This window comes from Brachyhypopomus gauderio, chromosome 5 (assembly GCF_052324685.1).
Source record: "Brachyhypopomus gauderio isolate BG-103 chromosome 5, BGAUD_0.2, whole genome shotgun sequence".
NCBI lineage: Eukaryota > Metazoa > Chordata > Actinopteri > Gymnotiformes > Hypopomidae > Brachyhypopomus > Brachyhypopomus gauderio.
Window position 1 is genome coordinate 28,181,558 of NC_135215.1, and position 27,918 is coordinate 28,209,475.

At 42.7% G+C, this 27,918-nt stretch overlaps 1 protein-coding gene across 3 annotated transcripts; it reads right to left on the bottom strand.

Annotated features, from left to right (window-relative positions):
- Positions 1 to 540: 540 nt before the first annotated feature.
- On the bottom strand, positions 541 to 22,184 carry xpot (exportin, tRNA (nuclear export receptor for tRNAs)). Of its 3 annotated transcripts, none has more exons than XM_077006879.1 (25): positions 22,006 to 22,184; positions 20,783 to 20,939; positions 18,704 to 18,786; positions 15,227 to 15,283; positions 14,952 to 15,021; positions 14,602 to 14,820; positions 14,153 to 14,337; positions 10,828 to 10,996; positions 9,414 to 9,650; positions 5,709 to 5,747; positions 5,459 to 5,521; positions 5,241 to 5,365; positions 4,919 to 5,063; positions 4,684 to 4,803; positions 4,473 to 4,567; positions 4,258 to 4,327; positions 3,924 to 4,162; positions 3,069 to 3,354; positions 2,594 to 2,783; positions 2,324 to 2,440; positions 2,116 to 2,231; positions 1,976 to 2,023; positions 1,367 to 1,438; positions 1,148 to 1,204; positions 541 to 1,044 (listed from the first exon to the last, which is right to left on the bottom strand). In XM_077006879.1, exons 2-25 carry the CDS (start codon positions 20,870 to 20,872, stop codon positions 1,018 to 1,020), a joined length of 2,919 nt encoding a protein of 972 aa, XP_076862994.1. In that variant the 5' UTR covers positions 20,873 to 20,939; positions 22,006 to 22,184; the 3' UTR covers positions 541 to 1,017. The 3 variants fall into 3 exon arrangements, with proteins under 3 accessions (XP_076862994.1, XP_076862993.1, XP_076862995.1); XM_077006878.1 differs by having other exon boundaries at positions 21,994 to 22,184; XM_077006880.1 differs by lacking the exon at positions 22,006 to 22,184 and adding an exon at positions 21,180 to 21,712.
- Positions 22,185 to 27,918: the final 5,734 nt, after the last annotated feature.

Sequence of the window (27,918 nt, forward strand, 5' to 3'; positions counted from 1 at the left end):
GTCAACACCTACAGTGAAGTGGATGCTGGCTGGGTCAGCACACAGAGCGGTGTGGATGCCGCATGTCTGTGATTATGGATGGCTCACAGGAATGAGGGCCTTGAATTAATGGATAGTATGCAAATATCAGATGGCATGACCGTGGCTGTGAGGTCAGCTGTTTATAGTGTTTCCTGGTTAAGGGATGATGACTAACTAAGACTGGCTTGTGAGGTACTACTGTACAGCAAAATGGTCTATAACTCATTTAACATCCCATGAACAAAAGGAGAAAGGTTTATTTTACAAATCAGAGAGGCAAGTGGGTCCTGGTCACATAACTGTGTGGTAGGAGGAAGCAAAGCGTTAGACCCAGAAATTCAGGATCAAGAACACTTTCATATTACTTCTAATCACTCCAAAATAAAAACTACAATGGTTCCATCCCATGTCATTAAAAAAAAAACATTAAATAAAATTCTTCAACCAGCCCTTCATCTCCAAGTCTTTAGAGAAACCTCGTTTCAAAAATTCAAACAAAAATATCACCACATTTTTAAATGCTCTACAGATTTCTTTTTTATTCCCTATGGATTAATAAACCAAAAATGCGGTCACAAATATAAAATATTACTCAGATCATTTCATATTTTTAAGCGTCACTTTTCCCCTTGTTTTGGTAGGTAGGGGCAACTTAGGAAAGATATTCTCTCCAATAGAAAGACCTACCACAGCTGACCACGAGCTTCCCACCATGTCAAATTGGCCATTGATGAATGTTGTTCCCTAAAGCAGGAGGTCAAACCCACATGGAGAGCACAACACTGATTGGGCCTGGGTCACAGGAGGGCCGTGGTCACAGCTGACTGTTAGCTCACGCTCACAACAGTCCTGTTTGGGCACCGTTCCCCTAGACCCCTTAGGGTGGGTGTTTTTAAGCTTCTCTCTTCAAGTGCAAAAAGCAGCCTCTAAGCTCTGCCTTTATCCTGTACTGTAAGTGGCGCTGTCTGCTGTCCCCGGAGACTAGAGTCCAGTTATTTACAGTTTAGCTCTTTGAAAGAATGCCTGAAAGACAAAGACAAGCAGAGACACCATGAGCAACGAGAACAACGACAATCATTTGAGTGTGAAGATTCAGCGAGCACTGTGTTTCATTGAGGCGACACACCTTCATGTAGTTTTTTAAAACCTTTGTGTCAGGTTGCTGAAGCACTTGACAGAGTTCCTAAAGAGAACAGACACGTCTGAGACCAGAGTGCAGGTAAAACATGGTAGATTTAAACACCATGTGTTACAGACCACAAACAGCATCCTTTCATTAGTATACACAATAGCACTTGGAAAAGGACAGGGAATTTTGGGGTTGTGAACAACTGTGATGAGGTACCTGTGTGATCTCAGGTGACACCTGCAGAGAAGGCAGGTACTCCTGTTGTAGGAACTGAATAAACTCCAGCCCCTGGGAAGACAAACACGGTGAGCAAGTCAGTTTACATTTGGAAGGTGCTAGTATAATGGGGATTGCAATAACCATACCAGTTCTGCCAGTGCCCCTTGAAAAGTGAGGGCCCGAGACTAATCTCCCTTAATGGACCAATGTACAAAAACAAACAAACAAATTGGCTGCATATGAGCTGGTACCTGTGCACCCTGCCTGAGCACCGTGTTATTTTTTCATGGCCATGACATTATGACTTAATTTTGTTAAGGGCCCTACATGCTTGAGTATTAGGAATGTAGTAAAGTAAGTAATTCTAACTGAGGATGTACTAAGTTACACATTGATACCCATTGACATTCACATTAACACTGCATTAACAGTGAAACAAATAAATTAAGTGTTTTTAAGCTTGAGGAACACTAAAAGGCATCTTTGTCTAATTATGGCAAAACAGCAAAGTCCAATCAGAAGGCATTTATTTAATTTGAGCACTCAACACTACTGGCCTGACGGTGCTTTGAGGTGAAAGTTAAATCCCACAGGCCCAAGACTCACCCTCCGGAGATGAATCATTTTCAGGGTCAGTGTACACTCTGACAAGGTCTGTAAATGAAGAGTTTGTGATATAGGTTACACACCGATTGCTTTTGTACACACAAGTCTCACCTGACAGCTTAAGACCTAATGGGACTTACCAGGACAGTCTGAGCATCTGAGAGGTCAAAGGTCGGTTTGAGAGGAGCCAGGAAACATGCTGGGACAATGTGTTTGTAGATGAAATCTGGAAATCCAACTAAACCGTCTTTACCCCCTGAGTGAATACATTTGAGAGGGTAAACACAGCAGAAATAATAAGTTGACAGGGTTACGATCTTTCAAAGCTTTAACTCAACACCACCATACCCCAGAGCTCCACAAGTTTAGAGAGGATGATGAAACAGGTCTTCTGGGCAATAGGGTCAGGGAAGTCCACCGCTCCCTGGATGATGGTGAACAGCACACGCTCAATATTGTCAGCACCTGATATCCACAAAAGACACAACCCACCCCACCCAAAAAAATGGGAGTTAAAAAAAAAAAAAAAGATAAGAGACATGATTCAACTTCAGAGAAACAAAGTGAGATCCCGCCCTAGCCTTACTGCACGAGTGTGTGGGTGCCTGAGGGTCTCACCCTGGTTGGCCATGACCTCGTTCATGCCGCTGCTGGCGATGGTCTGGATGAAGCTGAAGTAGCTCCTCCTCAGCATCTGCTTCTCGAGGGCGGCCGTCTGGTCATTGTCCTCTGCTGGCTGCGACAGCACCTCGAAGATGGCCAGCACCAGCGGCATGAAGATCTGCTGCAGGAATGGAGACACCTGGCTCTGCAGAGAGATGTGCAGAGAGATGGCCGCAGGCGTTAGAGCAGGCCACTGCTGATCTGGAGGGCAGCGCTGCCGTCGTGCCCTTGAACTCAAACATGTTCCCACTACTCCCATCCCCACTCTGCCAGGAACATACTTACAAATGACAATATATCATCAAAACACTCAAACATTCAGTTTACATTAAAAAAAATGTTTTACTTTAAAAGCCTTAAAAAACAAACAAACAAACAAAAACCAACCGGACCACTCCGTAATATTTGTATTTTGGACAGTGAAAGCCACCTTAAACTTAGCCGTGATCTGGCTGATGAGGGGGATGAACTCCTGCAGGTCTTTGGGCTCGCATTCCTTCAGCATGTGCTCGGACGCGGCCGGGATGAAGGGCAGCACCTCCTCCTCCAGGCAGATGATCATGCGGTGGAGGAAGGAGCGCACAGCGCTGCGCAGCGCCCCCCGCTGGACGGGGCAGCTCAGTGCGGGCAGGAAGGTCTGCAGGCAGTCCAGGTAGACCTCGGAGCAGCCGCACAGCTTCACCGTCTGCTTGTTACTGAAGGCCTTGCTCGTGCGACTGGGGACAGACGGGAACACAATACAACATTTGGGGCATTAGAAAATTAAAGGGGTTCAGGGGGGTCGTATAGCAGAGAGATGGGGTGCTGACCGCTCCCCCCGAGGACACTGGTGAGTCCAAGCTTGACATGGGGATGATGAATCTCAGTGTGGACTTTTGTCACTGAATTATGAGATTGGGAATACTGTTCAGAGGAGTTCAGAGTGTAAATCAGGCCTGTAATTCAGCCAGCTAGCAAAAGGACTTCGGATTCCAAGGTTTTGCATTTGGAGTCGAAATTCCTGGATTTTCAGAGAAACTGATGCACCAGTAAAGACTGCACTTTCTCCAAGTATTTATGGTGTGCTGAAACGGTGACCAGGACTATATACAAACAAAATGTCAGCCAGTGTAAATAGAAATGTTCTTGAAAGCCGATTAATGCCAGTCATTGCTTTAGTTTCAATCCCTATGTCCAATCAATAAAAATGATTCCAGTCATGTTACTGACTATGATTATTCAGACATGTGTAGAATTTTTTGTGTGGCGATCAGGCAGCGTACGCATCATCTCTCTCCTCGCATACCTGGCGAAGCCCACGGCGTGACTGAGGCAGTCGGCGAGGGCCGTCTGCCTCTCCTCGTCGCCCTCTTGTGTCAGCTTGGCGAGTAGCAGGCGGAAGGCCTCCAGGAGAGGCGTCAGCAAGCTGCGCATGAGCGCCTGTTTCCTGTCCGCCGGACTCTCGCCGTTCACAATGAGCACGCCGGCAGTCTCGAACATGAACAGCTGGTCGTCACTGCTGAGCAGAGCCTGGAAGCCATTCTCCTAGAAGAGAGAAGGAGCAGGCCAGAGGATGAGGTTGTGTGTGTGTGTGTATGCGTGCACGCATGTTTGTGCGTGTGTGTGTGTCTCTCTCTTACAGGTGCAGTCAGTTCCAGCAAGTCCTGTATTCGGCTCAAGATGTCTTCTATATAGGAGTTCATGTGTTTACTATTTAAAAAGAGAAAAGCAACATCAAAATACAAATTAGCAGCTCTTAAAATTCATCACAGCTCTTCCCCAAGTGAAACTCACTCCACCAGCACTGACTCAAGTGTCTCCAGACGGCCACCGTGTGTGTGTGAGACTGACTCACTGTAGCGTTTTGATGAACCTGGAGAAAAGGTAGGACACTCTGCTTCGCACCTTCGGACTGCTGTGTCTCAGACCGCGATGGTCTAGGAACGCCATCTGAGCAGGGGACACACACACACACACACACATCAACCTTTTGTTTGTTTTTGAGATGACCAGTGCGTGGGCAGTGCTGGCAGGATCCCTAGGGCCCTGGGGCCCCAAACACTCACCAGGACACTCGGAATGTGCTGTGGCTCCACAATGAAGAACTTGTCATAGCGAACGACAGTCTCAAAGAACTCCAGCGTGACTGAGGTGTGCTGGTACTCACTCACCCTGCTGGATATCAGCTATAAACACACACGCACGTGCACATATTAAAGCGGCGCACCTCTGCACAACCACTGCATGTCTCTAGCTATACTGGGGTGGGTGGGTGGGGGTGTTGGTCGTGGGCACTCCTACCGTCCTCATCATGTCCTGGAGCGCGCTGGCTTTGGTGCTGTCGCCCGTGAAATGAGCGCCATGAGAAGCAGGCAGAGCCTCCCCCAGCATGTAGAACAACCTGATGGCCACTTCTACCTCCATGAACCGCGCCGTTTGCCAGCCCCTACACACACACACACACACACACACACACACACACACACACGAGGACACAGTTACAGCTACAGCACAGTGCTCAAAATACAACCACTGTTCTTCTTTGGAGAACAAGCCAGAGAAGGGCACGCACTGTGGTGATTGTTTTGAGGTGTGTGTGTGTGTGTGTGTGGCAAGCCCTTACTGCATGGTGCTGGTGAAGACTCTGCTCACAGACTCCAGCACTAGCTCTGGGGACACCTGAGCCAAGCGGTCCAGCAACATCTTCAACTGCTTTCGGTATTCCACAAACATAGCCTCATCCTCACCCTGAGAGAGAGAGAGGGGTTAATTAAACATAAAATCATGAAGAGAAGTCTTGACCTTGTGTGTTAGGTTTGCTCATGACATTAATAGCATTACCTCATTTTCAAAGTTGTATTCATCATCATATGTCAGCTTCTTCATAACAGCCACCATGATGGCCTGTTCAAAAGCAAACAGAGCAGATAGAGAAAGATCAGGCCACCATGGAGAGAGGATTACAGGTACGCCGAGAGAGACGGTTCAGGATAGAGAGAGAGAAGGTGCAGGAGAGAAGGAGATAGAGACAGAGAAAGAGGGCACAGGAAAGATAGAGAGACAGACAGCACAGGCACGGATTTGGTCTTACCTCAGCATTATTCTTCTGCTGATCAGTGAGCAGAGGGAGCTGTGTATTAACACACACACACACACACACACACACACACACACACACACACACACACACAGTGTGTGAGTTTGAGTGTTTCTGTAAACGAACTTTATAATGCTATAGAATAACATAACATAAAAAAAAAAGTGGTAAAACTATGTTGCATCTGGGGGCAAAAAGAGCCGGTTCCTCGTGAGCCAACTGCTCTTGGATTACGAGAAAGAACCGGAATTTGTTGTCACACAAACGTGGAGGCGGGGGCGAAGCGAACTTATTTAGTTAGATCGTTATTACCGTATTTTCTTGACTATAGAGCGCACCGGGCTAAAAGTATACTTATATACATATATCTACTGAACTGAACACATTTAACTGAGCCAATCAGTTTCCCAACGGTGTCTGTAGCATTTCACGTGCAACAGATTTGGCCTTCAACTGGTGTTGTGCCGAATTGGTAATCTCCCCTTGTTTATCTGTGCATAAAGATGCTTCAGATTATATTGTCACTGCTGGGAAATGTGTCCTGATTGGTCAAACCTGTTTCTCCCCATAGCAGCTATTAACTGATTAAACACACTAGCAGAGATGCTTATATGAAGACTGAACATTGTATAACTACTATGCAATACAGGCTCCTTCTTCTTTAAAAGAACTGCTAGTACCACAGACACATTTACGAGCCCTTCGTTCTGTGCATCTCCACCGTCTTCTTCCAACCAGAACAAAACTTTGTACCATGGGTGACCGTGCCTTCTGTTCTGCAGCTCCACGCCTTTGGAATGCCCTGCCTGACCATCTGAGGAAGCCACAGACAACTGATTCTTTTAAAAAGGGACTAAAGACATATCTTTTTAGGAGGACATATGGTCAATAAAGTATTATATTTTATTAGTATTATTATTTTTTTCTTTTCTTTGATTACTATCTTTAATTAATGTTTTACACTGTAAGCACTTTAGGATTTACTATAAATGGAAAGTGCGTTATAAATCCAATGTATTATTATTATTATTATTACTGACTGCAATGCATGTGTGTTTTGTTAATCCCTCATTACTGAGTATTTGAACCCTGACCCGAACCCCACCCCGCTTATGAAGATTAAGGTTTGCTTGAGCAATGTGTGTGTAAATGTTGATGAGTACTTTTATGAGAATGTGTGAGAAGTGAATAGTGTACCTAGCTGAGCATGTGTAGGATGTCAAAACATGTAGGTGGTCAAAACACTGTGCGTGTATACACACCTGTTAGAGGACGTGCAAGTAGTCATAGCATCAGGCCACTGTGTGTGTGTGTGAACCGGCTTGAGAATGTGTACATAGTCATAGCAGAAGGCCACCATGTGTGTGTGTACCGGTTTAAAGGACGTGTAGATAGTCGTAGAAAAAGGCCACCATGTGTGTGTACCTGTTTGAGGACGTGTAGATAGTAGGGATGCAAATTATCGATTAATTAATTAATCGTTAGTTGATTGATCTTATCGATCGACTTTCGATTAATCGATAAGCAGCGTTTTCCACTTGAATTTCAGTGTTTCAATAGGGCTTTTAAAATATTAGCTAAATATACTGCTCAAAAAAATTAAGGGAACACTAAAATAACACATCCTAGATCTCAATTAATAAAAATCTTTGAAATCAGTTGAAAATCTCTAATTTCTACCCGTTGTCTGTTCCATTTGCACAAGAGCAGTTGAAATTGATTCACAATCAGTGTTGTTTCCTATCTGAACACGAAGTGTGGATGACTTGGAGTTACATTGTGTTGTTTAAGTGTTCCCTTTATTTTTTTGAGCAGTGTAGTTAAAACACTTGGGTCAAAAAGTATATATTATATTATGATAATTATATTGTATTATATGATATATTGCTCAAGTAATTATGCATTAGGATTTTTTTATGGTATAACAAAATACATTCTTTCATTTAAAAAAGGAATAAATTAAGGACTGGCTCCGTTCTTGCATTTGAAACATTAGACATTTTTAAAAATGTAAAAAAAAAAATTTAAAGAAGAAATTAAATAGAGAGCCAAACTGAATATTATTGAGCCTATGCTTGGACAATGTTTCTAGCGTTGTCGTGAACACACGCTGTAACGCGACCGAAGAGTCCCCAAGTCTCCACAACATCATTGAGCTTGTCAGCTAAATTGTCAGCGGTGTGTCTGTCCGACATGTTCGTCGTAATCAGCACTGCAGATTTTAGCTGCCAGTTCTCGTCAGTGTAGTGGCACGTCACGGTAATGTAACTTTATGTTGTTAGAGTCGTCCAACAATCTGTTGTAAGGGCAGGGCCGGCGCCAGAACATATACAGTGAGGGGGCGTCAGAAAATTTCGGGGGGGCGAACGTAAGTTGTTGAGCGGGGGGAGGGGGGGGGGGGGGGTGCGTGTAACGATTGTCGAGCGGCCGAGGGGGCACCATGTAGCGATTGTTGTAAAATAAATGGGTCTTATTTTTTACATTGAGGGGGCGGGACACCTCGACTGAGGGGGCAACGCCCCCATTCGCCCCCCCATGGCGCCGGCCCTGTGTAAGGGCTACAGCAGTAGTGGTAGCTAGCTTTGTTTTAGCTCACTCTTCATTTTTCATAGTGAGCTTCGAAAACGCTCGCCTTCCCAGTGTAGCTGTGATTTTAGGTTGACCAGGTGCACTGGTGATATGCAGGACAGCTGCATGCACGGTGTTCAAATGATAATTGAGTGAGCTAGTGGAACTGTTGTACTTCAATACCGCATTACACAGAGAACATTTGACTTCTTAGCCTAAATTAACAATGTTGAAATTGTAGCGACTACTACTCCTCGCAGCGAATTCCCTAACAGACAGGCACTTGGCCCTTTAAGTGACACTGGGGGAGCGGCGCCTGCGCGCGCCAGGGGAGGGGGAGAGAACAGTGCTGTTGTTTGAGTTGCGTGGAAAATAAAGTTTCTCTCCTCGGGATTTTCTGGATTACGCAGTTTCTGCCTCGTTTCCCGAAACCGCTTCAAAATGGTCCCACACCGCACGTCTTTTCGCCCGCTTCATTTTGTTTTCCACTCTGATCTTTCGCGACACGTGTTCACCTCTCGTTCTTACACTCTGTTCAAGTTACTACAGGAGCGCTCTCTAACGATTAATCGTGATTAATACATTTTGATCGAGTAACGTCTTAATCGACAATTAATCGAAAGTCGATTAATCATTTGCATCCCTAGTAGATAGTCATAGCAGAAGGCCACCGTGTGTGTGTACCTGTTTAAAGGACGTGTAGATAGTCGTAGAAAAAGGCCACCATGTGTGTGTGTGTACCTGTTTGAGGATGTGTAGGTAGTCATAGCAGAAGGCCAATGTGTGTGTGTGTACCTGTTTGAGGACGTGTAGGTAGTCATAGCAGAAAGCCAATGTGTGTGTGTGTACCTGTTTGAGGACGTGCAGGTAGTCATAGCAGAAGGCCAATGTGTGTGTGTGTACCTGTTTGAGGACGTGTAGGTAGTCATAGCAGAAGGCCAATGTGTGTGTGTGTGTGTACCTGTTTGAGGACGTGTAGGTAGTCATAGCAGAAGGCCAATGTGTGTGTGTGTGTGTACCTGTTTGAGGACGTGTAGGTAGTCATAGCAGAAGGCCAATGTGTGTGTGTGTGTACCTGTTTGAGGACGTGTAGGTAGTCATAGCAGAAGGCCAATGTGTGTGTGTGTGTACCTGTTTGAGGACGTGTAGGTAGTCATAGCAGAAGGCCACTATGTTGGCTGAAATGTCATCGTCCTCGTGAATGAGCAGCTGCAGCATCAGGGGCACCTTGGCCTCCAGTGCCTGGAGTGTCTCTGCAGCAACCTTCACATCTCCAGACTTGGTGAGTTTGGTCCAGCTTAGCACCAGAGCCTGGCCCATCCCATTCACCAGACGTGAAAACTTCGCCAAGAAGTCCACGTCCTCCTCCTGACACACAGTTTTCATTCGTATTATATTCACATTCATATTACATATATACACACTATACTGCCAAAAGTATTCGCTCATCCATCCAAATGATTGGAATCAGGTGTTCTAATCACTTCCATGGCTGCAGGTGTATAAAATTAAGCACCTAGGCATGCAGGCTGCTTTTACAAACATTTGTGAAATAATGAGTCGCTGTCAGGAGCTTAGTGAATTCCAGCGTGGAACTGTGATAGTATGCCACCAGGGGAGCGGGGTCAGCGGATACTGAAGAGCATAGTGCGAAAAGGTTGCCAACTTTCTGCAGAGTCAATCTCAGTAGACATCCAAACTTCATGTGGCCTTCAGATTCGCTCAAGAACAGTGCGCAGAGAGCTTCATGGAATGGGTCTCCATGGTCAAGCATCCAAGTCATACATCAAGTGCAATGCCCAGCGTCGGATGCAGTGGTGTAAAGCACACTGCCACTGGACTCTAGAGCAGTGGAGGTGCGTTCTCTGGAGTGACTAATCGTGTTTCTCCATCTGGCAATCTGATGGATGAGTCTGGGTTTGGCGGTTGCCAGGAGAATGGTACTTGTCTGACTGCATTGTGCCAAGTGTAAAGTTCTGTTGAGGGGGGATTATGGTGTGGGGTTGTTTTTCAGGAGCTGGGCTTGGCCCCTTAGTTCCAGTGAAAGGAACTCTGAATGCCTTCAGACATTTTGGACAATTCCATGCTCCCAACTTTGTGGGAACAGTTTGGAGCTGGCCCCTTCCTCTTCCAACATGACTGTGCACCATTGCACAAAGCAAGGATCATAAAGACATGAATGGACGAGTATGGTGTGGATGAACTTCCTGACCTCAACCTGATAAAACACCTTTGGGATGAATTAGAGCAGAGACTGAGAGCCAGGACTTCTCATCCAACATCAGTATGTAACCTCACAAAAATGCACTGCTGGAAGAATAGTCAGAAATGCCCATAAACACACTCCTAAACCTTGTGGACAGCCTTCCAAGAAGAGTTGAAGCTGTTCTAGCTGCAAAGGGTGGACCAACATCATACTGAACTTCATGAATTAGGAATAGAACGTCACTTAAGCTTATGTGAGTCAAGGAAGGTGAGCAAATACTTTTGGCAATATAGTGTATGATCATGGTGTGTGTGTATGTGGGGAAAAGACGGAGCCCACCTGCTCCACATTAAAGAACCCAGCTGATTGCAGAACTCGGGAGAGAGACTCCACCAGTTTGGTTTTGTCCACGGGGTCCATGCCCTTATTTATGATCTCAAACAGACAGTCACAGGCTTCTTCCCTCAGCTCCTCCACGGACATATGGCTCAACAGCAGATTCACAAACCTGCAAACACACACGCACCACACACTCAATTTCGAAGCTGAACCATCATCATATGGTAACCACGTTTCCATGACCATCGCTGGTCAAGTAAAATAAACACTGGAGAAACACAGTTAAAGACCTTGTGCACTAATACTAACCCAATATATTGAAAACACCAAGCTTTTTCCCCTATTGTGTCCACTTAATCCAATTAATAAATACTTGTTTTAAGAGGTACTAATTAGGCATCATTCAGTCATTGACCAAGAGGAGTGTCTGCAGTCAGCTGCTTCGTCTGTAATGCAAACAGAGGTCTGTTGCAACTCAAAATACCGGATTAAGTACTAGAATACCACTTTTTCCAAGAATAGCACATGACTTGCTTTTATTTAAAACCCCACCTACAGATCAGTTATCCTCCTCTGTTACACATTCGTCCACAAAAAAGGCAGGGCAAGGCAGGATTATTTATATAACACCTTTCATACACTGTGGTCATTCAAAGTGCTTTACAAATACAAAAATATAATGCAACTGAACCTAATTCAAAAGGATGTAAGGAAATGGAAATTAAAATCTTGATTAGCACAAAAGATTTCAACTGAAGTAAACTGAAGCAACATTTCAGGTAAAAGTGCAATAGAACTAAAAGAACAGTGCTTAAACTGAGCTGAAAGCCTGATTTTATCAAAGCACTAAATTCAGATTCAAGATTATGTTAGAGTTTCTCTAAAAGTCTATCAATTTGTTCCATCTAAAGTCAGCATACTAGCAAAATGCTATACATTTTTGTGTTCCATGTTTAGTCTTCGTCTTGGTCAGGACAATCTGCTTAGGTCATATTGCATATGTCCCATACCACTGAGCATTTCATAGACCCGTCATAGTGCATTAAAGCCAACGGTGTAAGGATTCAAGTGTGGGAGTAATGTGTTCTCTTCTTTTGCACCTAGGCAGAAACTCTGAAAACTGCATTTTTAAATCAGTTGTAGCTGTTTGCCTTCTTTGGTCCCACATGGAGAAAATTACAGTAATCAATCACCTGTAACGACTCCCCTATAGGTCTGATTTAGTCAAATTTTGTTGATGTTCTTAGGGTCATAAAATGCTGATTTATCAAGTGGTTTGACATGAATGCTAAAACTGGAATCAGAGTGTATTAGTATTTCAAGGTCATGGGCTTCCTCTGAAACCCAGAGAGGCACTTAGTCTTTCCGTCCCATCCATGTTCCCAAATTAAATAATACCCGTTTTATCACTATTCAACCGCAGGACATTTTGGACCATACAGTTTGTGATGTGCTCACGGGACGTGGAGTGTGAGTTGTGGGAATCAGTTGTTTGGGGAGAGGGCCAAGTAAATCTGAACGTCCTCCGCATAGCTGTGGAAAATAGCCCGAAGATTTGTATGATTTGGCCAAGTGGAATCATGTATAAATTAAATAAGAGCAGTCCAAGAATTGAACCCTGAGGGACACCACAGGTCACTGGCACTCTTTCAGAAACATTATTTTTTGTTTCGATAAAGAATTCCTTTCTTGCAGGTATGAACTGAACCATTTTAGGACTGAGTCAAATCCACTACACAAGCATATACAGTGAGGAAAATAAGTATTTGAACACCCTGCGACTTTGCAAGTTCTCCCACTTAGAAATGATGGAGGGGTCTGATATTTTCATATTGGGTGCATGTTCACTGTGAGACATAATCTAAAAAAAATCCTATTTGCCCCGTAGCCTTTTCCAGCCTTGTGGAGGTTTACAATTTTGTCTCTGGTGCCTTTGGACAAGCTCTTTGGTCTTAGCCATGTTAATAGTTGGAGTCTTACTGATTGTGTGGGGTGGACAAGTATTATGCAGCTAACGACATCAAATAGGTGCTTCTAATTTAGAGTGGAGGTGGACTTTTTAGAAGTAGACTAACAGGTCTTTGAGGGCCAGAATTTTTGCTGATTGGAAGGTGTTCAAATACGTATTTGTAGCAGTAACACACAAATAAATGATTTAAAAAAACATACATTGTGATTTCCGGATTTTTTAAAAAGATTATGTCTCACAGTGGACATGCACCTAGCATGAAAATTTCAGACCTCTCCATGATTTCTAAGTGGGAGAACTTGCAACGTCACAGGGTGTTCAAATACTTATTTTCCTCAACATATATGTGAATTTTATGCTCAATGGCACCAAAGGCAGCACTGAGTAGTACTACTTTTATTTTCCAGTGTGTATTAAACTCAGTATGAACAGGTTGAAATTAGTCTTACTCAGCTCATTAAGGACAGAAAGAGTTGTCTGAGGTTGATTTTCCAATGAAAAAGATTTTTAATGGATCTGTAAGGTTGAGGTTTCACAAGTGGAGTTTTTAATGTATTTAAATGTCCAACATGAATGAGGTGTTTATGATCTGAAGTATGTCTACCGCCACTGAGTGCAATATTCTTTAAAAAGCTGGATGGGAAAGTATATAGACTGCAAATGGCTGATTTGAGGTAACTAACTGCATCAGTTAGAATTTCATCATTATTAGCATTAAACTGGGATATTTTTACCATGATATCTTCACATGTTGATGGAGGGGATATTGTCTTGCAAGATATTGTAAATTGTATTTCAATTATGTAGATCGGAAGTTTTACTTTGATATACTTCTATATATCTCCAAAATACAACAGCAATTATTAGCTATGTTTTAAATATAGAAGTGACCGATTAACCAACTGATTACTTCAGAGCCTTTAAAACAATACCCTTCAGATTGAATCCTTCATGCATATAAATGCATGATTGCAACTGGAATGAAAACAAAGACTGCTGCTGATATTATTCTAGAAAGGGTAGCAGAGGAACTCCTGGATAATTTATATTTAGGGCAATTAGCAACTATTAAACTACTGAAATCAATGACAATGCCTAGAATTGCAAATTAAAACGGACTCAAAACTTGAAACAACAGGAATGAAAAACTAACACAGAGAAGTGCAAATAAACAGTGTAAAGTACAAGGACAAGTGGTATTTGTGGTGTTAGTTGTCATTTAAGTACTCACAATGGAAGCAACCAGGCTGAAAAGGGACAAAAAGTTCAAAAAGCCCCACTGTTACAGGAGCAGTCTTCTGCCCCAATTCGTCTGCAATGCACCCCACCCTACTCACTCCGGCCCTGCATCCTGACCTGTCGTTGGCGATGAGGTTGAGGTCGATCCAGGACACGTAGGCTCCCACCACCTCCAGGCACTGACAGGTGAGCTCGCTGTGGCTGCGCTGGTATGTCTGCAGGATCTGGTACCAGGACTCCACCAGAGCTGGGATGCAGCTGTCCCGCATGTGGTCTTTGATCAACGTGTTCCGGCGGGTCTCCTGGGTAAGGGGAGAGGACCATAGAGGTCAGTGAAAGGTCACGGTTGACAGCAGTGTTTGTGATGTTGGGGGAGGGATTTATTCATTCAACTAAAGTTGTATTTGATCCTGGAGTGCAATATCTGAAGAAAAAAAAACATTCCTTTTCACTTCATTTACCTAAATTACAGCAGCACAAGATACATCAGTAGATGAATGCATATGCTTGTTAACCATAAATAGCATTGGGGCATGCAACATATACAATAGGAGGCTCCACCATACCTCAGGAGAATGCAGAATGTCCCTGTCCACCACCTCAGCGTCGATGGCCATGAGTGTACGTAGGTAGATGTCCAGGCCATGGGGGTTCAGGCCCACCACTGACAGGAGGTCAAAGAAGAACTTGGGCCAGATTGTGAGGTACTCCCTGATGAAGGTGAGGGCTAGCACCTGGGCCGCCTTGTTCTTGATGAAGGGCTTCTCGGACTGCGTACTCATCAGCTATCCACAAACATAACAGGTCAAACAACTTGGCAACAGCAACAGCTGCTGCTCCAAAAACACTCCACCACACCTGTAGGACAGAGGTGAGAACTGAGGGGTATAGAGTTGGAGGAGAGGGAGAAACTCACCTGCAACTGGAGCCATTTCATCAGGGTATCTCGGATCAGCTGCTGTTGGGCTGCAGCTAGGCTCCCATGCCTGACACACACACACACACACACACACACACCAAGAGGAGTTGCTAACTGCCCAAACTGTTACAGGTTTGTAAACGGCCCCATGACAACAACCTTTTGGCTAACAATAGAACTTGTACCCCACATATCTTTAACTCTCCATCATAATTAGGTGTTTCAAAGTACCTTAAACAACCAGATAGGAGAATCTCTCCTTTAGCACTTACCTAAACTTGATCTGATGCTCTAAAACTTGAAAGCAGAAAAACTTGACATGGTCATCACTAAAGGAGGGGAAAAAACAATCAAAGTGAAGATCACCAGAGGTACATTAAGCAGGAGTTTGAACCTGACTTTCTCAATACCAGTACACTGAGTAGTACTGAGTACAAAAAAAACCCAATAATTCAGTACCAATTTTCCCTACTTGCATCTCCTGTTAAAATGTTTAGTCGTCCTAGCACCTGCAAAAAATGGATACGTTTCCCCTCTTAAAACAATAATTGCTCCCAGTGTCAAATTTAATGACATGTACTTCTACACACAGATGAAGATTTTTTTGATGTCATGTCCTTATATCAGAGGTGGGACCAAGTCAGTGTTTTGCAAGTCTCAAGTAAGTCCAAGTCTTTATACCTCAAGTCCCGAGTCAAGTCTCAAGCAAAGACACTCAAGTCAAGTCAAGTCTCGAGTCAAGACAGGCAATAGTCAAGTCAAGTCCCAAGTCTGAAACTTGGAATTTCAAGTCCTTTCGAGTCTTTTTTTTTTTTTTTTTTACCAATGTTGCAGGTATATTTTTTTTGTATTGACTGCTGAGATAGAACTGGATATTATGATGGTGACAGAGAGAGGCTCTCTTCCCCGAGTTCAGATACAGAACCCAGGGTTGCCAACTCTCACGCATTGAGCGTGAGACACACGCATTTGACCGTCTTCACACGCTCTCACGCCACACATCCGATTTCTCACGCCGGAAAAATTCTAGTTTATTTACCTCTGATCCACATCTATGATTCAATGAGTTACTAGTTCGCTCTGGCACCAACCACTGGCGATCGATCGATCGCGATATAATACTTAATTTGTGTCCATTTTACACCCCGCCCGGTAAAAATTTACGTTCGCCAACCCCCCATTTGATTGGTTGTGCTGCAGCTCATGCACACACACACGTACAGAGTGTGGAAAAGCAGAGGACTGGTCTGCGTCAGAAGGACGGAAATGAAATTAATGGGGCGCACTTTACAAATATTAATATGCGTTTTAAAATTTAGATTTGGGGTAAAAAAAATCAAGTCTTTGCAAGTAAACAGGTTCAAGTCCAATTCAAGTCCCAAGTTATTGGTGTAAAAGTCCAAGTCAAGTCTAAGTCTCTGAATATTTTTTCAAGTCAAGTCAAAAGTCTTAATATTAATGACTCGAGTCTGACTCGAGTCCAAGTCATGTGACTCGAGTCCCCACCTCTGCCTTATATAAGCTACACTCAGTAGGACCATAGGGTAAAGACACTGTAGTAACAATAATGCACTCGCAATTCTGCTTTTGGCACTGGTTAGGCAGGCAGACAAGTGTCCGGTTCTCTCTCAACATTTAAAGCGTGACACAGAGGAAACTGCATGGTGTTATACCTGTGTTTAAACGTAATATTTCATCTTATTATACATTTGCTTACAAATAAATGTAATCTCTAATTACTAATCTCTAATGCTCTATCTGCACACCCTCTGAGCAATCTTTTCTCCTCAAGATTGTTTAGCTGATAATGTAGTTGAAGTTGCTTGCCACTTTCCCCAAGCATTTCATTCTTCTAGACTTCAAACACACCACACTGTGCCAAAAACAGCTCCTCCCCCGCAGCTGCACGGCTGCTAAAGGGGCAGCCGCCTTCACATGAGAGGGCCATCAAAAGAAGACAAACGTACGCTGTGTAGTTTTTGTATACCAGACCTGATCTGTTGTGAAAGTCTTTTTGAAAGAGATTTTGCCTAATTGTTTTAGTTCGAATGAACCCCCCCCTCCCAACAACCAATGCTTATTGCAGCAAAGCAAGTGTAATGCCAAAGATCCAGTCCCACTCCACTCCTCATTCCTCTCACCCAGCCCTGTTTTGCATGTTCACACCTAGTCCCCTAGTCCTGCATTCTGACATACACTATATTGCCAAAAAGTATTCGCTCACCTTCTTTGACTCACATATGAGCTTAAGTGACATCTCATTCCCAATGCATTGGGTTCAATATGAAGTTGGTCCACCCTTTGCAGCTAGAACAGTTTCAATCCTTCTGAAATGGCTGTCTACAAGTTTTAGGAGTGTGTTTATGGGGATTTTGACCATTCTTCCAGGAGCGCATTTGTGAGGTTACATACTGATGTTGGACAAGAATGCCTGGTTCTCAGTCTCTGCTCCAATTCATCCCAAAGGTGTTCTATTGGGTTGAGTTCAGGGCTCTGTGCAAGCCAGTCAAGTTCATCCACACCAGCCTCTGCCATCCATGTCTTTATGGACCTTGCTTTGTGCACTGGTCATGTTGGAAGAGGAAGGGGCCAGCTCTAAACTGTTCCCACAAAGATGGAAGCAAGAAATTGTTCAAAAGGTCACTGTATGCTGAAACATTCAGTGTTCCTTTCACTGGAACTAAGGGGCCAAGCCCAGCTCCTGAAAAACAACCCCACACCATAATCCCCCCTCCACCAAACTTTACACTTGGCACAATGCAGTCAGACAAGTACCATTCTCCTGTCAACCGCCAAACCCAAACTCGTCCATCAGACTGACAGATGGAGAAGCATGATTCGTCACTCCAGAAAACGCACCTCCACTGCAGTAGAGTCCAGTAGTGGCATGTTTACATCAATGCATCTGACACTTTGCATTGCACTTGATGTATGGCTCGGATGCAGCTGCTCGACCATAGAAACCCAATCAGTGAAGCTCTCTGCACACTGTTCTTGAGCTAATCTGAAGGCCAAATGAAGTTTGGATGTCTGTAGAGATTGACTCTGCAGAAAGTTGGCAACATCTTCGCACCATGTGCTTCAGCATCCGCTGACCCCGCTCCGTCAGTTTACAGGGCCTACCACTTTGTGGCTGAGTTCTCCAACACTTCCATTGTCCTATAATACAGCTGACAGTTGACTGTGGAATATTTAGGAGCAAGGGAATTTCACATGTGGATTTGCTGCACAGGTGGCGTCCAATCACAGTTCCACGCTGGAATTCACTGAGCTCCTGAGAGTAACTCATTATTTTACAATGTTTTACAGTCTGCATGCCTAGGTGCTTAATTTTATACACCTGTGGCCATGGAAGTGACGAACTCCCAATTCCGATAATTTGGATGGGTGAGCGAATACTTTTGGCAATATAGTGCATTAACCCTAACATTCCCTAACCCTAACCAGCAACAAACAGACAAGAAGATCAGTGATTAATAAATATTGTCAAAATATAGCTGATAAACAGCTCCTGCAAATCAGGACTTTAAGATGATACAAGTGAAAAGCTGTGACAGTTCAGTGAGTGAAAAACCTCTCTGAACAGACATTGATCATACACCACACCTCTCACTCGGAGACAATTCCTCCAGTTGCACTGCCCGAGTCACTGACCACAGTCACTGACCACACCCTCTTTCCAACACACTCACCAATAACAAATAATAAACATTAAGCAGCAGCGATCAACTTAAAGTTGAAGAACTCACCCGTAAATCCCTTTAGCCAAGGCCTCAGCGCACACCTCCCAGCCATCCTGAGATTCCTTTAGTTGCTCAAAATATGCCAACGCCTGAGGAAGAGACAGACGCAGAGACAGATATGGCATTAATTAATGCTATTAAACACAAGTTACAGACTAAATAATTCCTCAAAAACTAGATTACTACAAATCACAGATACAAATTCTCTGAATCTAAGCCTTTTTTGCATCTATGTAACGACACCCATGATAATCCTACACCCCATCGTGCCTTGTGCGAAATATGTTTTTGTATTTTTTTTTTTATAATTAGCAAGTGACTGAGGTTTTGAATAAGCTCCCAGAATCCAGTGTCTTTGAGCGGGGTCTAGTGAAGACAATAATTAAGCATGTTTACTTAAAAGTCAAACATCGAGCCTGGCCAAAACCTGCACAGTCCGTACCATCATGCATGGATTGTCGCTGTGTAGAGGTTCACACAGCAGGGTACTAGTGCATCACTCGGGTGGTTATGCCGCTGCTATGACCAAAGTTTGCTGGCAAAGTATCTAACTAGCTGGCTAACTGAGATTGTTGAATTACACCAGAGCGATGTCTCATCATGTTTAATGGCAGAGTCACCAAATGTTTTCATTTTTGCCTCTATGCAGTAGGCATTATAGAAAACTGACTGGAGAAAGTTATTCTGCATGCTATTGTATTTTGAACTAATTAATGAATTGAGTAAGAAAACAGATAAAAGCTACTGTTAGCTTGACACACACACACACACACACACACACACGAGACCCACTGTAAAGGTTTGGGGAAAGTAGCAAATGACAAATGACTCAGTTATACCTGGTTTATATGTGTAAACGGAAGCATTTTGTGCGTCATTTGTATCAAGAATAATGTATCACTACTCCATTAAATTGGTTCAGTTCTATTCACAAGTGGATATTCCACTTGTTAATTAATTAATTTGTTAATTATTAATTTGTTTATTTTCAGAAAATGTTTATGAAACCCAGTATGCAATATACCACTTAACACTCCATTAAGTTTAGTTTTTACAGAAACGGTAAGCAATTTTTTTTTCTAAAATAGAAACCAATTGTTTATTTTATATTCTTTTTGTATATTTACTACTGCTCTTTAATAAAGCAAAAGTAGTTTTTAGCTGATCACTTGAATTGATGGACGACTGATCGATTACACAATTACTAAAATTATTTATTGCTATGGCCAAAGTTGTTTTGTAGTCATGGTGTAGTAATATTAGAAGTGACCAAAGGATAAAGCTGGTAAGGTAAGGAACCTTTTCCTTGTGCCAGAGAAGATCCCAGAGTGCACCGCTATAGGGAGTACTAGACGGAGTGTGGCAGGCACATGTCAACACACACTGGAAGGAGGTAAACATCTCTTTCACATTCATTATATAGGTAAAGCATGCGCTTTTAGAAGGGGGCCATTATTGATCTGAAAACAAAGCCACGACCAAGCAAAGAAAATTGGAAAGCACACACATCTGATTCCTGCACACAATTATCTGTGATCCTACTAGTCCTACTCTATTGCCAGTTTAATGCAAACACAAGCATTACCCTGCACTACTGCGTTTCAAGGACTCCAGGAAAAACAAGTGGCTGAGCTGACACATAAAACCGGTTTTTAAATCTGAATCAGAACCAATAATCTGAACATTTCCCTTTTAATTAAGGCATGATACGGTATTTTAACAATCGATGGTCATAATTTTTACATATATCCATCATACATAGATGATGAGTGGGCCATCATCTTTTTTTAAAAACAAATAAATACTATTTTAAATGTAAAAACATTTGGCTTTTTTAACTTGGTGGAACGCTGAGCAAGATGCCAATGTATAAAAAAAAACAAGACTTAAAAGAATGTACAGGGAATTCGCATGTATTTGGTGAGGCTAACCTGTTGATGAATGTGTGTCAGTCAATGAAAGGACCCGGCTCAGTAGAGCTTAAACTAAAAGAGAAACAACTCCGTGTTGGGGAAAGTCAGAAGAGTTACCCAGGGTTTCTAGCTGGACGATCATTGCTCAGGTGAGTGTGGGTGTGTCTCTTACTCTTTGGCGGTAGCAGGCATCAGCGTTGGGGTTCAGTCCCATGAGGGCCTGCTCGTCCATGATGGTCGGTAAAGCAGACTTGCAGGCCATGTGTGGGTTAGCTTGTTTCCACTACAGGATCAGTCCAGTCTGCTACACGAACGCAGGGCTCACACATCTGCCAAAGACACAGAGAGGTTGCAGCTTACTGGACTAGATAATGCAGTAAGACAATGAATTAAGTGCATCAAATGTTATTTTCTACTAGAATGAGTAGATTGTTTAGACAAGCAACACTTGTTTTCCAGTTTACTCAGATCTCTTACTGAACTATCTTCAGATGCTTATTACAATCAATCTAAATTACTGTTCATATGAAACCAAATAAGAAGGAAAAGGAGGACCAAGAGAGCCTTACTTAGACACAGAAACACATACTAAACTCAGTGGCGTCCGGGAAACCAGCTTCTAACTAAAGTCAAAGCTAACTTTACAACTGAGGCAACAAAAAATACTCCATCAGCACGAACACTACAGCCCCTCGTTCATTCAGTGACAACTGTTAACGAAAGCGCCAGCCAGCTCGCTCGGCGTCACGGGGCCGTGTGGCATGACGCAACACTTACGCAACACTTCCACTATGGAACGTTTTGACCCAATCGGCGGTCCATATTCCACCACAAAATAACGTCTCTCCGCCGTTAGCTACCGGCTACACATACCGACGGTCGACACTTAGAAACGGTGACAACCGCTGTTAATAGTGATCATTGACGTGCTAAAATACGGTTGCTTCTAAAACCAAGTAAACGAGTATGGCGAAAGGAACAGGGACGTCCTCGGCAGTTGTTCACCCTAACAAACCCGCAGTGAGACAACTTAGATTTCTAGCCTAGCCAAGCCTGCTAACTGGTTAGCATCGTCGCGTGCGCTCTGATTTCCAGTCGCGTGGCAGTGGCCGCGTGCCCGCCAGCGTCTGGTAGAAGAGCGGCTGTGCTCGTCTCTGCGCGCCGTTGTGTAACCGAGTCCAAACCGGATCAAACCGGGTCCTGCGGGGCTGTTGAACGTGACTAACGTGGCTGAGCTGTGTGTGTGATGTCGGCGGCGGCTCGGTCCGTTACACGGGCAGCCGCTACACTTCCATCACGCCTCGATCAGGGCGAGTCGCCGCACCTTCGCTTACGTTACGTTACATTACCGCAACAGAACCGGGCCGTGGCGGATCCCCGCACCTTACTGCTCACTTCAGGGCTCCATCGCCTCTGTCGTCTGGAATTCCCCCGGTAGTGAAGAATTGTCAGACTAGTAGTACACCACGGGCTGGTCGCACGGCTCCGCGCGGCGGCGGGACGGAAATGTCGGACGTCGTCACGTCTCGTTCGGGTCACGACGACAGGAAGAGTTTCAGCGGCGTTCACGTGACCCGCCAGCGTGATGGAGAGACGGAGAAGACGCCGTCAAGTGTGCTCACTTATGACCCAGTAGACGTTACTTAATCCTCATAGCCTGAAAGTGACTAAGGACGCATTAAAAAATTATTTGTTTTTATTTTATTGTAGCATACCATGAATTTCACGAGTTGATTGCATTGAGCGAGTGGTAGTAAGCATTGAGCTACACGAGTTTCGTGTAAAATTAATCTATTACAGTTTTTCCACAGTTGGAATCTATTAACCTAGTTCTTCATATGGTTAAATAAGAAATCAGAGTGACACGGTCATCATTTTCAGACGCTGCTGTGACTTTTCCAACATTTCTGACAGATGTAGAAGTTAGACTAGTAACCAATGTACACAATACATGCTCTACTGTTTTTAAACTTTATTAAACACAGTTCTCCTATATTAGGCATAACAATGAAAAGTAAATCATATGGAATCGTTGACATGTCAAATGCTACACTTGGCAGATAAGGAGTAACATGTTTATTACATAAATATATTCATACTCATTCAGTGTTATCTAAAATAATATTTTACAGAATATTTACAGTATTCACAGTTATATTTACAGCTATAGAATATTTACATTTAATTTAATTTATTTAATTCTAATTACACTGCCCCTTAATTTATATGCTGTGTTTCATTGGCTCAGATATACATGTGTAACATTAGACGTTATGTAGGCTACAGCTATCTACCCTAAATCTACATTGACCAGAAGAGGTCCCTGTTGGATGGCGTAGAGGTGTAGAGAAATCTTGTTTTTAGTTATGTCTTTGGCAAATTGGCCAGTTCATGAAGCATACCTCTTGGGATTTAATATGGTTACAAAACAACTGTCTACTGTTTCTTATGGAACCCATCTTTGTAAGGGTTCCTTAAGAAACAGTAGCCAGTTGTCTTGTAAACATACTGAATAAAATAATCTCTGCATTATCTATTGTACTGTTGCTAAAACGCTGATGTGTAAAAGTGTGTGGATTGTACAATCAAGGTCGAATCAACACTGGCTATCTTAGATCAGTGGTACTGTACAGATTGAATTTTGATTATAACAATTATTATATTAATGCTGCTAGCCATCTAAACATTAAATCAGAGTTTATATTTTATAATGTACATGAATTGTTTTTTAAATTGTTTGACACATAAGACCTCCTGCTTAGAGTTCTGTTTTAAAATTAATATCCATTTTAAATAGTTTTTTAATCATATCTGAAATAAACATTCAAAACTGTCACATTCGGAATCATAAACATAATTTTAAAAGTGTCTGAATTAACTTACAAAAACGGTCCCATTAACCTGAAAGCTGTAGGCCCTACTTCAGTAAACAGGCCTGTCAGGTGTTTTTTGTAAAGATGTAATTTTTATAACTAAATTTGGTAATTGGACAATTTTGTGTCTTGACAAGTAATAATGGTGTAAACAACAACTGAAAAAACTACCATTTTACCAAAAATCCTAATGACTGCAGTCTATGGTGAAATATGACAAGTCACTGTAAATGGAAATCCAGTGGTCATTAACTAGTTAATCTAACTATATACTCAATGAAAGAGCATATACTGAATACTGAAACTCTCTTTAGTGTACTAAAACTCTCTATTGTACTCTCCCCAGTATACTGAAACTCTTTAGTGCTCTAAAACTCTCTTTAGTGTACTCTCCCCAGTATACAAAAAGTCTCTTTAGTGTACTCTCTCCAGTATACTGAAACTCTCTTTAGTGTACTAAAACTTGTTAGTGTACTCTCCCCAGTACACTACAACTCTCTTTGCACCTACATGTTTGTTTTGCTTGCTGGCATGTTTGTTTACACTAATGTTGCAAATAGGTCTCGTGGAGAAAAATCACCCAATTTTTTGCATAGACACCTTGATTGCAGTGATGTGTCACACATGTTCTCTGATCAAAAACATGGCGTCATCACACCACCTTTGAATATCAACAACAAAGACTCAGATTTAAAGAAATTGCCAATACAGACATGGACATATGATCATACTTAATTTAAAAAGTGGAAATCCAGTTTCTGTGCTGGAGCTGGCCAAGGCTTCTGGAGCAATGCAGGTGTAACGACCACTGTTCGGTCACTGAAGCAGTCAGACACAGGGGCTTGCTTTCCACTGTTTATTCTGAAACAGATTTTATCATGCATTTATCTCCTCTTGCATAAGACGGCTGCAGACTTCACAAGCGTCCATCCCAGAGCTCTCACTTGTCTGCTAATTTACGCCGTATAGCTGTACAAAACGCACGTGATCATATAGATTGTTCTTACTAAAAATACCAAAATTACAGATGAAAATGTTACATCATTTAAAATGTTACATCATTAATAAGATAAATCTGATTTATAAATTCATGGTTTAGAAGTATTAAAAGGAATTTGATTTGCACCATAAGAATAAAGCAGGATATTAGGCCACGCCCTCTAGGGTAGAAAAGTAAAGGAAAAAAGGTCAAGGGCGAAGGGGAAAAAAAGGAACAAAGGAAGAGATTGGAGCGATATAGTTTTTTGACCTCGCTTTCTCTTGCTTGCTTTATCTATACGAAACACTTTTGATTTTTATGTTTTTCTTTGTTTGTAATGTCTTTACATTTTCAAGTAAAGCGTCAAGTACGAAGAAGTGGACTTGTGGAATTATTTTAAAGTGGTTAGAGACGAGCGAGTGAGTTGAGCGTCAAGCTAAAGTTTCAACTGGAATTTAGGAAAATATATTAGTCCAAAAACTAGCTATTCTCAGATTTTGATGGTGGATTGGTCTGGCTAGACGAAGAGAACGAAACCAGGATACAATATTGTGGATTCAAGTCCCGAGCCAGAAGAGGAAAACGATGACTGTAAGTTGAATTTTGCTCCGCATTAGCCGTGCTACGGATAGCTAACTGAAGCTAGAAAAGGGACGTCTTTCTGTTGAATGATGAAGTGGAACACAGTTTAAGGCGAACAGTTATCGTATGTGAAAGGGTTTACTGAAAATGGAACCGCAAGAAAATAAATCTTTTTGGAACCGCAAGTCGTAAAAATGACCGAAAAGAGCAAAGAGGAGCATAAGTGTAGACAAATACATGGACGTAAGAACAAGCTAGGCCAGTTAACTAGAAGATGGGGAAAATTGAAGAATTAATGTTGGACGATGCAAATACTGACCAAGTTAAGGATAAGCTGCGTGTCGACTTCAGTGGTTTGCAGCAAGAATTCAAAGATTTAAATGATAGTTTGCAGCAATTTATGAGTGAGGAAGATTTTTTGGAAAATCAAAAGAATTGGTTTGAACCTAAACAACAATCTATGAATGATTTCTACTGGAAATGTGAAAAGTGAATGAAAGATGTCATGAAGCGTACCGAGCAGACTGTGGAGAGCGAAAGAGTGCATAGTGATAAATCTGTATCCTTGAAATCTTCTGCTAAACGTTCTAAGCGGTCTAGTTCACGGTGTTCAAGCATCATTTCAGCATCCTCGATGAAGTTGAAAGCAGAGATTGAGCGTGCATCACTAAAGGCTAAGGCGGCAGCTTTAATGGAGAAGCTGGCAATAGAAGAGGATGAAGCAGAGCTGGAGGCAGAGCAAAGGAGAAAGGAAGCTGCAATTAGGGCTAGAAAGGAGATGCATGTAATTCAAACAGCAATAGCCGAGTCAGATGCAAGATTGGAAGTTTTGCAAAAATATGAGGATGTGCAAGATGCCATGAGAATATGCGAATCTAATGACAAACATGTAGTGAAAGGTAATTTTTTGACACCTTCACAGCATGACACACCTGCTCAAAATTGTTCCCAATTCGATTTGTTTAATCACCACTTGACAACACAAAACAATTCAGTTCTAATAGATGCAAATAGGAATGGTAATGATAGAGTGCTTGATGGTTTGTGCAAGGCCATGTCCCAACAAGCAAATGTCACTGAGTACCTAGTGAAGAGCCACAAGGCATCTTTACTTCCCGATCTCACTATTAAAACATTCAAGGGTGAACCGTTGGAATATAAATTCTTTATCAGATCAATTGAACATGGAATCGAAAGCCGTACTGATGATGACTGTGATCGTTTACAGTTTTTAATACAGTATACAAGTGGAGTTGGTAAAGAGCTGCATTCACATGCCTCCTTCGATAGGCTATGTCAAAGCAAAGCAAATGTTAAAGGAATATTTCGGTGATGACTACAGGATTGCAGAGGCATACATAAAGGAAGCCTTGGACTGGCAGACAATCAAGCCAGAAGATGGTGCCGCACTACAGTGTTTCTCATTGTTTTTGACTGGTTGTTCCAACACAATGGCAGATATTAGCTACATGGAAGATTTGGACAATGCAACCAACATAAGGGCTCTAGCAAGCTCCCCTACAAACTCAGAGTCCTGGAGAAAGTTTGCCTGCAACCTGCAAGAAAGGACAAAGAAAAGAGTAAAGTTCAATGACTTTGCTGAAAAGGGTTTTCATAACATCCATTGCCTCATCCGACAAAAATAAAGACAAAATAGGAAAGCGAGGAGACCTCAATATCAGACAAACCAAAGGCTGTTTCAATGGATGCCTGTTGCAACCCATGCCTTTACTGCAACGGAGAACATCACAGCTTCACAGTTTGCAGTGTTTAAGAGCAAGACACACAAGGAAAATCTTGAGTTTTTGAAAAATATAGGTGTGTCTGTGTTTGCATGCTTGAAACATGGCCATATGAGTAGTAGCTGTAGAGAGAAGGCTCAGTGTCAAGAATGTTCTTGTTCTCATCCCACCCTTCTGCACATTACATTCAAAGGACTTGAAGAGACAAGCGGCAAAAGAAAGTAATGACCAGCAAGCCTTAACCAATGCGGGGCCGGTAAAGAAGGTTGTTTTCTCTCAATCATTCCAGTTCAGGTCAAGGCACATAAAGGAACCAAGATAGTGACAACATGTGCATTTTTGGATCCAGGAAGCTCTGCTACCTTTGCTACAGAGTCATTAATAAATGAGCTGAACATGAACGGATGCCACACAAGCATCTCTTTGAGAACAATGGGAAATGAGTCTGTGGTGAACACACGCATCGTGACAGGACTGGGAATCAGTAGCCTAGAAGGTAATCAGTTTATTGAGCTTTCAGTAGTGTTTTCACAAAATGCCATTCCTGTGACTAAGGATAGTATCCCACACCAAGAGATGTCATCAGTTGGCCTCACCTAAAGGATGTGACACTTCTGGCCGTTGAAGTAGAAGTTGGATTACTAATAGGAGCTAATGTTCCCAAAGCAATGGAGCCACTTCAATTGGTGAGTAGTGTGGATGACGGACCGTATGCTGTGAGGACAGCCCTGGGCTGGACAGTTAATGGACCCCTTAAAGGAGGAAATGATGGACTGAGGTTGAATAGATCAGCAGCCTTTACAGCAAACCGAATCTCAGTAGCTAGACTAGAAGAGCTTTGGCATCAACAATTCAAGTTGGCCTTCCCCAATGCGGGGCAGAACGAACATATTGAGATGTCCAAAGAAGATCACCAGTTTGTTAATATGGTGTCTTAGTCATCACAACTGAAAGATGGTCATTACAACATTTGCCTTCCACTGAGAAACGAATCACTGTGCATGCCAAACAACAGATCATTAACAGAGAAACGTGCGCTGAATCTAAGGAAAAGATTTTTGAAAGATGCAGAATATCATAAAGAATATGTTGCATTCATGGAAGACATTGTTCAGAAAGGCTATGCAGTGAA